Source organism: Eimeria maxima, genomic scaffold (assembly GCF_000499605.1).
Source record: "Eimeria maxima Weybridge genomic scaffold, Emw_scaff358, whole genome shotgun sequence".
NCBI lineage: Eukaryota > Apicomplexa > Conoidasida > Eucoccidiorida > Eimeriidae > Eimeria > Eimeria maxima.
In genome coordinates, this window is record NW_013566447.1 from 1 (window position 1) to 11,493 (window position 11,493).

General features: G+C 50.8%; 2 protein-coding genes across 2 annotated transcripts; one reads left to right on the forward strand and one right to left on the reverse strand.

Moving 5' to 3' along the window:
* Nucleotides 1–581: 581 nt before the first annotated feature.
* On the forward strand, nt 582–1,778 carry EMWEY_00029970 (hypothetical protein; the record flags this gene model as incomplete). Its single annotated transcript, XM_013481564.1, has 4 exons — nt 582–629; nt 900–1,102; nt 1,405–1,498; nt 1,674–1,778. 4 exons carry the CDS (start codon nt 582–584, stop codon nt 1,776–1,778), a joined length of 450 nt encoding a protein of 149 aa, XP_013337018.1.
* A 1,524-nt stretch (nt 1,779–3,302) lies between these two features.
* On the reverse strand, nt 3,303–7,778 carry EMWEY_00029980 (ATP-binding cassette, putative; the record flags this gene model as incomplete). Its single annotated transcript, XM_013481565.1, has 11 exons — nt 3,303–3,520; nt 3,643–3,765; nt 4,197–4,293; nt 4,448–4,575; nt 4,756–5,160; nt 5,318–5,447; nt 5,752–5,894; nt 6,193–6,395; nt 6,656–6,730; nt 6,935–7,046; nt 7,229–7,778. 11 exons carry the CDS (start codon nt 7,776–7,778, stop codon nt 3,303–3,305), a joined length of 2,184 nt encoding a protein of 727 aa, XP_013337019.1.
* Nucleotides 7,779–11,493: the final 3,715 nt, after the last annotated feature.

Sequence of the window (11,493 nt, forward strand, 5' to 3'; positions counted from 1 at the left end):
AATATATATATTCGCCTGTTTGTGGCTGCATGCGTAGCTGTTGGTGGTTTACTGCTTCTATATTCTATTGGGTTACTGCATGGCTATCTGGCTAGATCTGGCGAGTGTTGTTATGCAGAAATGATATTCAGTCCGTCTGGTGCGGCCACCGGCCGTTAGTCTCGCAATCTGCGGCTGCACAAGACACAGCAGGACTCGTGCGATCCCATACAGTTCTAGTAGATGAAGAGTCGGGTCTCATTAGTTTGCTCGGCGGAAAATGGACTACGTACAGACGCATGGCACAAGTAGGACACACACACACGCACGCACACACACACACACACACACACACACACACTTGTAGCAGAGAAACGCAAGTCAAAACAGACACAGACATGGACACGAAATTGAAACAAAAGCAAGCAACACACAGGCACACGCATGCGCAGACTAAAACGCACGCGGCAATAATAACAGCCGAAGCTTGTACACCCTCCATTATGTTCTGTAGATGTGTACGTACACAGGACACAGTAGACAAGATTTTGGAAGTTCATGGCGATAAAGTGGCAGCAACAACTCCCTGTAGAACCAAAGGGATGAAAATCCAAGGCGCAGTAGACCCGCGAGGGCGGCTTTCTCCTGAGGTGAGTTTGCGGCAGTTGCTGTTGTCTCGTTTGTCCCTTTTAGTCGGCTCATGCGCTTGTAAAACATGTAGAATGTGCGGCTGTCCTGGGGCTGTTCACTGACATTTGCGGGGGTAGCCAAGGAGAGGGTGCTTCTACAACTGTTTGTAGTGTGTTGGTGCAGCAGCAGCAGAATTGCGTTTGCCCTTGATGTGTGCTTTTGCTGCTGCAATTGTTTGTCTGAATCTGTGTGGCGCTCTGCCTGCGTGCATGCTCGTTGACTCGCTGCAGGATTGCCGCCTGAGCACGGGCAAGTTGGAGCACGAGTTGAGTCAGTCGCATCCTTGTCTCTCTTTTGAGCAACGTGCACATCTAATAAGCCACTACGGATTTATCGCGAGAGATGTCTTAGATATTGCAAGGAATGAGGCCCTCATGGATCGTCTTGTGGAGGAGCTACCTTACTTGAAGGCCGAAGTTGTATTTGCATGCAGGTGGGGGGCGTTAGAGTCTGTCTTCCTTTTGTTGTGTCTGTTGCCTCCTCTAGCGTTATGCAAGCGAGCTAGAGCGGAAGGAACAAACAGCTGTTGCTCTATTTGCATGGTGTCCAACTGAAAAACTAACCGAAAATGGCAAACAGCCAGAGGCAGAGATGCCGTTTCTTCGCATACTAAGGCGTAGTTTTGTACTGTTGATTAAACAGTACATCGAGTTTTGTTCGTCCAGTGTAATACCTAATTCAAGAGCATTTTATCTTCTGTGTCCTGCTTTCCTTCCTTGCACTTGTTGCCCTCAGGTATGAACAAGCACGATCCGTAAGCGACATCATTGCCCGGCGTCTTCCAGTTTTATTTCTTGACCAAAAGCTGGCTGTGCGAGTCATCGACACCGTAGGCTGTGCACCGCACCATCACTCCCGAAGTCCCCCTCCTAGAGGCCTGTACACTGCGCGTACACTCAACCACAGATCACGTGATGCTCACTCTATTGCTGCTTCTGGTGATGCTCTATCACTACTGCTGCTCCGGTCGATGCTGTTCCTGCTGCTGCTTGCGCGTGCCACAGGTGAGCAATCTGATGGCAAAGGAGTTGGGATGGAGCGCCTCAGTAGCAGCAAAAAAGAAAGAAGAAGCCCTTGCCTATGCTGAGACCTTCACTGTCAGCCCTTGAAGCCCCCCTGACGCAGTATAAACAGCCTACTCCACTGTACAGACAGCGCTACAGGAGGCAATTTTGTCGTGTGCGTTTAATTGGGTTTAATGTATGGGAAAACAGCGCAATGCCTCCTTCAGCGGCTTTGAAAACAGCTCTATTTTTAAAGCCTCTCCCCCTCCTGCTTTGTTTCGTGAGGCGAGGAGACGAAACGGCCTTTCTTCTTTATACGCGCACCAGACGCAGCGTCAGTACGTCGTAGTCTCCATGTCTTCTTTTTAAAAGTTGACTTAAAGGGTCATTTCTGGCCGGTCTTCGCTGCAATGCCATATTTGTTGAACTACATGCATTTGTGTACGTACATATACTCTTGTAGACGTACATACATGTGTATGTACGTCTACGTTTATTCACATAATATTCCCACATATATATGTATACGGGTTGTTATAAGTCTAGAGACCCAGGCAAACTTGATTCGGAACGTTTTGCTTGATTCGGAACGTTTGGCAAGGGGGCTTCAAATGCACTTGGCGCGCTGCTTAGGGCCCTCCTTGCCATATGAAAACACTAAAGAAAGGCAAACAATCTACTACTGATGGGGGCTCCATCGTCAGCGCAAAACCCTCCTGTGGCACGCTTCGCCTAAGGGCCCCTGGAACAAAGAATACACTGACACACTGCAGTTAGGGACCCCACGGGGCCCCCATCAAACTCCTTTAGGGTGCCTCTGAGAAACCTCGTGAAGGGGGGGAGTGCAGGGATAATCGGGCCCCTTAGGTCGAAACGTGCCCGCAAGGGACTGCGCCAGAGATGAGCCTAGGGGCAAGAAAAGACAGAAACATAAAATGATGATAAAGTCAAACTAGGGTTTAGGGTTAAGGGTTACGGGCTTACCACTGCAGAGGAGGGCATGGTTTTCTGAGGACTTCTCCTTTGGGTCCAAATTGAGCAACTTTGCCATCAACCAGTACCTGCAGTGTAGATATGTAAATAAATGGAGCAGCACATCGGTGTGGTGTCGCCTGCCGCTTTACCATGTGCAAACATGTTGTGCAAGCTGTCTCTGTCTCTCGTGTCCTTGCCTAATGCCTGTCTCTCCTGCCTTTGTCTCGTGTCTGTCTCTTGTTTGTCTGCACTCGTAAAGGGAAACGTTAGTGTCTCTGAAGTGCAGCAAATGGGTCTTTCACAGCAGCGTAGCAGCAGCACTGCTGCTGCTGCTGCTGCTGCTCCAGGTAGGTTTACCATGATGTGGTCTGCGATCTCGAGCACTCCAGGCCGATGGGAGACAAAGAGGCATGTCTCTCCGTGCAGTTTCTATGCACGAGAATAAACGACAGCAGTGAGCAGCGAAGCACACAGAGAGATACATAAATATAAATATAAATATAAATATAGTGAATATATATATTATATCTAGGTGTGGAGAAAAAATATGTGTATATATAATAGGAATATTGTGAACAGATATATGTATATATAGGTAACGTCATATTAAAGGTATTCACACACGTATCTGTGTGCAAACGTCAGTAGAAACCTTTATGAGGGTGCGAATGCAGAAGGCCCGGAAACTGCGGAGGAAAGAGAACACACTCTTTTTAAGTTTTTAAGCACTTGGCTCTCCGTGTCCGCATCCAGAGAGGATGTGGCCTCGTCCATAAACAGCACTGTGGGTAGTTTTGTTTTCTGTCTGTCTCTTTGGGAATGCTCCAGTCGGCAGAAAGCCATTGCGAGGCACACGCGCTGTTTCTGTCCCCCTGAGAGCTCCACCCACCCACCAGCAAACCCTACGTTTCAAACCTTAAACCCTAAAATGCCCTCCAGACTCCTAGCTGAACGGTGGCTCTAGTGTCTTGACTCCCTCTCATCAAACTGGCACCTGACAAGACAGCTCCGCTCCCACAGAGCCGCGTCTGTAGTCCCTCAGGAAGGGTGGCAGCAAATTTTGAAACGCATGCAGCGTCACAAGATGCAGAGACAGGCGAATGCACATCCGGAGTTGCTGCAACAAACAACAACGGCAACAATACACAAACAAACTGTACACAAGCAGTGAGCGGGCACTGCGTGCTGCAATCGTAAGCAGCCAGCGGAGAGGCTAATTACCCTCTGGGGATATTCATGTACGCATTCGTTAGTTTCGTCATTTTTGCATGTGTGCGTGCTGTTGGGTGGTGGCGTGCACTTGTGCTTGCTTGCATTGAGGCATGCATATATATGCCTTGGTTAGGTGTAAAGGAGTCGAGGCTAATGAGTCCGTCTGTGTCCACACGCTGTGTTTGTGAATTTATTTACATAGAGGACGCGTTCATGTGCATCGTGTTCCGCTGTATGCCCTAAGAGCAGAAGGCGGCTTGTGCGTGTGGCATGATTCAGCACAGCACACAGTTGGGGGACCAAGTTTACATTGCCTCAAACAATTGCATGACTGACTGCCTAATGCCTCCTGTTGCGCCATATACCCATAGCGTATCTGATCCTCCAAAGTCATCCCCGACAGCAGCAGAGAGTCCTGCAGCACCGGAATGACCTGTGCGTACACCCAAACGCCTCATAGGTTAACCCTTTGTGGGCCCTAAACCCCATCCGCCAAACCCTAGGCAAGAAGCAAACGCTAAACCCTAGAAAAGAAGAAAAACTATAAACCCGAACCCTCAACTGTTTGACAAACCCCAGGGGCTCACAAGAGCGCGAATGAACCGCTCATCATAAGCATGGATAGGAAGGCCCTCAAAGAAGATGCCGCCTCTTTGGGGTTCAAAAAGGCGGAGCAAAAGAGCACCGAGTGAGCTCTTCCCACTTCCACTAGGGCCTAACGCAACACTCTCAACAGGAACAGCAATAGCAGTCACCCCAACAACAGCAAGTGCAACGGCAGCAGCAACAGCAGCAGCAGCAACAGCGGAAGCAACATGAGTAACCAACGGCCGCCGCCGCAACAAATCATCACAACGAGGAGATTCTGTAGAACAGTAAAAAAGAAACAAATTACCCGTAACGGCTACAACAGCTCCTGGGGGTACTTTAAAGCTGAGACCGCGAAGTGCCCACTGCCCTTCCCGCAGAGGATACGAAAACCACACGTCTCTGAACTCCACAGCAGGGCATCTGTGATCCGTTGCAGCTGTTAACGTCGATGCCACCTCCTGGTCCTGCTCCTGCTTTGCCAATTGATGCTGCTGCCGTAGGGCAGCCTGAAAGCGACGTAGCTCGCTAGGGTAGTCGAGCGGGGAGGCCAGAAGCGGGGGAAGAGGCCGCAGCAGCTGCCGCAGCATATCGTCGGCGGCAGCAGCAGCACGATAAGCATCACTCCAAGCCGTAGCGCAGCCCTGGATCGATGAGCCGACGAAGGCAGAGTACAACGCCAGAGACATCACTTGGCCGCCAGTTAGGACCCCTGCAACAGCAGCTCCAGCAGCAGCAACAACAATAACGGCAACAACAAGAGGGAACCGCGCAGTGGTAAGGCAGCCAGACGAGCTTCCCGTCGCTGCAACGAGAACAATGGAGGAGACAGAATGTCAAGGAGTCACAACAGGGAAGTCCAGACAAACCCTGAGCAACAAGAGATGCTGCAGCATTTACAAGATGAATCAGCAGACCCGACCCAGCAGCAAAGACGAAGGCGTGGCGACAGCCAACAGCAACAGAAGTCCTTTGAGCTGCAGCCAACACGTCCTCCAGCTGCAGCAACAGCAGCGGCAAAGCAGCAACAGCAAAACAGCAGCTCAAGTTGCAGCAGCTGCAGTGGAGCAGCCTGCACGCAGGTTCAAAGATGATGGGTGGGCACTGCCAAAGTAAACCTAGTGGCGCCCGCAACGGAAGAGTAGAGCAAAAGCAGCAGCAGATGCAGCAGAAGAAACTTCAGCAGCAGCACCACAAGCAGCACAGCCAAAACCAGCACCGCCTGCAGCAGCAGAAATAGCCTCGGGGGAAACCCCATCAGCAGACGCAGCACGGGCAGAACCACCAGCAGCGAGCGCCTCACTGCATCCCCGAAGGCCTTAGCTTCAAGAGCCTCGCCATTGAGACTCCTGAGCTGTCCTCTGGAGCTGAGGGCCCCTGTGGCGCGCTGGAGGGCCCCCTGCAGCGCCTTGCTGTGTTGCTGCTGCAGCCGGGCAACATGCCTCGCTGAGAGACGAAACAACCCCGCAACGCATGCAACTGGCAGCAGCAGAGACAGCAGAAAGGAGCAGGGCGCCGCCGCCCAACACAATGCGATGCCTGCGAAACGTGTACACCCACACAAGACTACATGAAAGCCAGCCGGTTGATTGGAAATGAGGTGGACAGATATGTTGTAGAAGGATACAGAGAGGAGAGAAGGAGGCTGGAGCAACGGCACTGGAAGAGGGGCGACGCCAGGACACAATCAACAGCAAAATGAAATAATCGAAAAACCTACAGGCTCGCGGGTAGAAGAACACACCGGGCAAAGGGGCAACACGGAGCAGGCGAAACAGAGAGGAAATCATAATGGGGCAGGCGAAGGATGCAAAACGGCATATGGCAGGAATCAGAAGCAAACATACGACACCATGAGGAGATACAGCATGAGAGGGTGCATGATGGACAAGACACAAGAACAAAGTTACAGAAGACCCGAACAAGGGGATGGGAGGACCCAGCCAGCTAAACAGGAGGCATAACCGGAGACACTTGCGGGCAGGCGGCGACAAAGACGAAAGCAAGAAAAGGGGACAGGGGGGATAAGCATGCTGGCGAAGGTGCAATGCAAAAGGAGGCAAAAGGATGAGATAAGAGAGTAAGAAGCAAACAGAATAGGAAAAGACAAAAAGGAGGCAAGAACATATGCACGGAGACACAATGAGGCAAAGGAAACCAAAGGAGAAAGCAGATGACTGTAGCGCAGTTTTATCCCATCGCCGCACCGACGACAGACGTAAGGAGGCAACGGAGACCAAAGGAGATATCGACCAGTACTCTGCTCGCCGTCACTACGTCTTCTGCACGCCCAAGCAAGACTAAATCCTAAACCCTAAACCCTAGCTCCGAAACCGTCTGGCGAATCCGAATAATGGACAAAGCTGGTGAAGGCTGGAGACTCTGAGACAGATGCAGGAGAAGTTATTTGCAAGTGCAATTACTAAACATGGAGTTAAAAACTTGCTAAAAGGATCCCCGTAAGACGTGGCAGCACAGCAGCGCACGAGATAAGTGCTTCATCAGGGCCCCCAGCTGCTGCTGCTGAGAGTTGGGTAACGTCTGGTAGAGCAGCCGCCTGAACAAACTCCCCCGTAGGCGGCAGGCCACCCGCTCGATCTGCAAATATGCGCAGCATGCCCTAAACCCTACACCCGTAACAAAACGCCCCCTCTAAGCACGTCTAAAAGGGAATGAGAAACAGGCCAAGGTTTCTGAATGGCATCCTACTGTAGACTCGAGGAGAAAGAGTCTTGTAAATGATGTGATTGCCCCAACAGCCCCCAATGCAACGCAGAGACCCAAACGGGCCCCAGGTGTCTGCACTCTTTCTTCTATTGCTCCTACTAGACGCCCCCAGATGCTGTGTTCTCCCGCTGCTTCTGTTGATATTGCTGCTGCTCTTTCCGGTCCAGGAATCGTAGTTGCTTCTGGTCTTGCTGCTCCTTTTACAGCCGGCATCACATTTTCTGCCTCTGCAGAGCAGCAAGAACTGCTTGTCGGGCCTTCTTGCCCCCGCAGCCAGTCACCCCGCCCCAACTGCGCCTGCTGCGCAGATTGATGCTGCTGCTGCTCTAAGGGGCTCTGTGCAGCTGCATCGACTAACTTGCCCACGGCGAGAGGCAACAACAGCTGCGTCCCGCTGCTCAGCAGCAACGCAAGGATTACCCCTGTAACTCGGAGTTTGTCTTCCTTAAGCAGCCGTAGAAGTTCCAAGAAAGCCACGCGGGGGCCCCTACCTGTGGGGCACTCTGGACCCCCTTGGGGGGTCCCATGGACCCTAGGGGATCCGTCTCCTGCATTTCTTCTTCGGAGCCTCTGTACGGACTCGCGTAAGGGTGATTTGTTCATACAAACCACTGAGAGCGGCAACGGGAATGGACCCACGTTAGGTGTTCGTCCTGAAGAAAAGGGAGATGCTGCAGCAGGATTTGGCATGGAAGCACCGATATACTGTCGGCTAGAGATCCTGAGAGGACATCTACCAGCGGTTGAGATGTTGAGGGACCCCACTTGTCCGATGCGAGGACAGGGAAGGTACGTTAAAGGGCCTGGAGATCGGGTCCCCTCGCTCACTGATATATGCAAAGATAAGGAGCCCAGAAGGTCCCCTGGTAGAGGGCACTTCTCTTCAAGTATGGCCCCCTGGAGACACCGCCGCCCGTGATGAGGCTTACACACAGACGGCAAAAAGATCCTCCTAAGGGGTGGACTCCGTATCGAGGGGCCATCTACGAAGCAGATGACCATCTGAGGGGCTGTGCATATACTGAGGGGGCTCACAGCTCGGGGAAGCCACTGCAACATCTCCTGCAAACGTCCCCCAACAAACGCTGCCTCGAGTCTGTAAATGGGGGCCCCTTTCTTCTTTAGGGAGAATAAGACTCCGTCGGTAACGCAACTGCAGGCCTTGCATGCTGGGAGGCCCCTGGAGATGAATTCAAATCCTCCACACAGGTGCAGACAACACGGCCTACTCGAGGGCCCTAGTCACCAGCATATGAGTTGTAGAGGTGCACGTACATACAGCAGACATCACAACCTTATCTGCTGTACCCGATCCTGCTGCTAGCTGTGGGGGTGTAACTGCTCAGAGTTTTGCAACTGTGGCTGTTGCTCCTGCTGCTGGTGCTCGGGCTACTCCTCCTTCAGGTCCCTCAACAACTGCAGCAGCACTCCCAGCCCGAGGCTGTGCAAACTCCTCCCACTCCAAATTGACAGTAAATCAAATAGCCATCGACGTCGTCTGGAAGAATTTATAAGTTTAGACCTAAAGGCAGCAGAAGATCGGAGATAAACACATCAAGGTGGGAGAGGTCCATAGGCCTCTCGAGACCCACGTAGGGAGGGCCCCAGTCTTCTTAAGCTTATTAATTTGTCCACCCAGACGGCATAGCAATAATACCTGCAAAATTGATGCTCCAATCGAAATCAGGGCCTGACCGTTTTCTTTAACATCTCCAGAGTATGTTTCACCGGATCCAACAGGCGAACACGCTGCACGGTGTAGCTGCAGCGTCTACGGTGTGTGTATACCACCAATTCAGTTCATCCATGAAGTTTGTTGACAAACTTTGTATTTAACTCGTAAATAAGGGCCCGTTGTAGCCATTTCGCCGCTTAAGTTTGGCAAAAATGAGGAAACCCGCGAACGACTACGATGCTGATGCGGCATGTTGCAGTTGTTAGCTTTCTTTCATTCTAATGCTCTCTAGGAATGTGAAGAGTATTGAGATTGGGGTTGCTTTTAAGAAGGTTGGACCAGTACTGCTGCCATCTTTGTCAGTGTCAACCCTCTATGTAAGTGCCTTGCTTCCTCCACATGTAAAGGAGGAGTGCTAGAGTTTTCCACCAAAGTGGAACAAATACCGCTTTGCATACATGTTCCACTATTTCCGATTTGAGTTACCGAACCACCTGACTTGACAATATTTGCGTTTTCAGATTCCAAACTCATTCAGGCCAGAACCGTCTTTGGGTGCTATCTTTGGTGCCATTCTTGGATGATTTTTTTTTCTGCACAGGACTTCTGCCGTTTTATGAATCCTTTTGCACAGAGTAATTTCAAGTATACACCGGATTTGCAACCGAGAATACCTGTTGGTGCTGAAGGCAAATTATTATGGTGGAGCCTGCATTCGCCGTACGGCTGCGTGTGTTCCTACCAGATGTTCGAACTAGGCTGGTTGGCAGCAGAAGGTTTGAGGGTGTAAGGTTCCAGAATGACAGTTGCATTAAGTATAAAGGCGCCACAGCCGTAATGCTTTTTGGCTTGTAGACCGACTTCTAGTGCCCAAGCAAAGTTGTTATGGTCTCCCTGTTTCAGCGGGATGTGTTTAATAGCTTTTGTCGGATATATGTCTCGTATCCTCACATACATGGGAGCACCAGTTTCATCTGCCAGGAAGCAAGCTTTTGTTGTTGTGGTTACCTTTATGCGCCTCCCTAAATGCCCTCTGCTTGCCGCCTGATTGCTCTTGGGATTTGTTGCCGACCTGTGTGCCCCTTTCTGTATTTTTCCTGCCTCGAATGCGTCCTCTTTCGCCTATGTAAATTAAAGCCCCTCATGGTACTACACAAGCTTCATTGTACTACAAACTTCACAGGCGTACGGGATTCCAAAAGGTGCGCAGCTATCGGTCACTGGAGGCGCTTTCTTGCCTCAGTTTGTCCACAGTCTGAGATAACGCTTTGAAGCGGAAAGGCAAAGCGGAACAAGAAAAAGCTAGTGCAACCCACGGAGTTCAGGAGATCCATCCTCAGCTTTTGAAAGAGAAAGCCCCTTTTCTGTCTTGCTAGAGTAGAACCGCCCGGTTTCCTCGCCCCTACTGTATTGAAGTTAAACGGCAGAAAACCAAAATAACCGTCTGTCTTGATCTAAGCAGCTGGCTAGGCCATTCGTGCGACGAAAGCTGTAAATGGCAGTACTCCGCTCGTATTCAGTGGTAGTTCCTGTACTCGACAACGAATGCTAGTTCTGCGTACAACAGCTTGTGCATGCGCTAACGGAAGACACATGATTTCTGGCTGTCACCGTTTCTATGAACCCTTCAAAAAACGGAAGGCAAGCATCGATCTGCCGCCTGTCGCAGTTGCTGCAACAAGCTTATCTCCACTTCGCCCAAAGTGCACTTAGAGTGCAGTTGGGCAATAGTAGACTCTAACGAGCATCCATAACGGTTGTATGCATCTACTGCATATCGCCAATAACATCTGTCGTTAGTGTCGAAAAAGCAGGCCCGCGTCAATACAACCCACGGGAAATTTACTCAAGTGCGTCACTTGCACTGCCGGTTAGCAGCGCCTCCCAGTCTTGCAGCAATAAGTAGGAACAATATCCTGAAAGCTGCGTCTTCACCGTATTGAGCTCAAAGAAAAGGTAGTGCGCAGTTTCTTCCGGATCAAACCGTCTTCGAAAAAACAGTTGGTAGCTTGTCCAATCACTGTGCTTCAATGCTAGTCGTTGCTTGACAACGCTGTTGCATGCATCTAACATCACCGAAAACGCTCACAAGGTGCCGGCATCATTTCAAAGCACCTGAAGGCATTCAAATGAAGGCGTGTGTGGGTGTTTTGGAGGCTACAACAGCAGAAGCCCCTAACCGAAGGACCGTACCGGAACATCAATACAACTTTGGTACTACCATGGTCCTCACGTCTGCTACAGCCTTCCTGCCTGCAGAAGCAATTCCACGGAACAGCGTTCGTTCAGTATTTGAGCAGAGCTTAGCTATGTCCTCACTTCGTCTTCGTTGCTGCAGAAGGATATTGCTGCATTACGATCCTTTGCCGTCCCCGTCTGCCTGTGCCCCCTATCGCTCGGTTTATTCTTGTTGTGTGTTTCTGCTCCCAGTGTCCCTCGTGTCTTCGTTTTTCGTCAAACACTACTTAATACTTCAAATCGACGTTCTGCTGCATGTTTTGGAGCAAACCAGCGTTTCCATGCCATAGCTCGAAAACTCTCGTAGCTCAGGAAGGAAGTCCGTTGTCACTGGAGGTTACATTAGCCGCTCGTTTTTCATGAAACACCCATGTATATTCCCAGGGCTCCAATATAGAGCTGTTC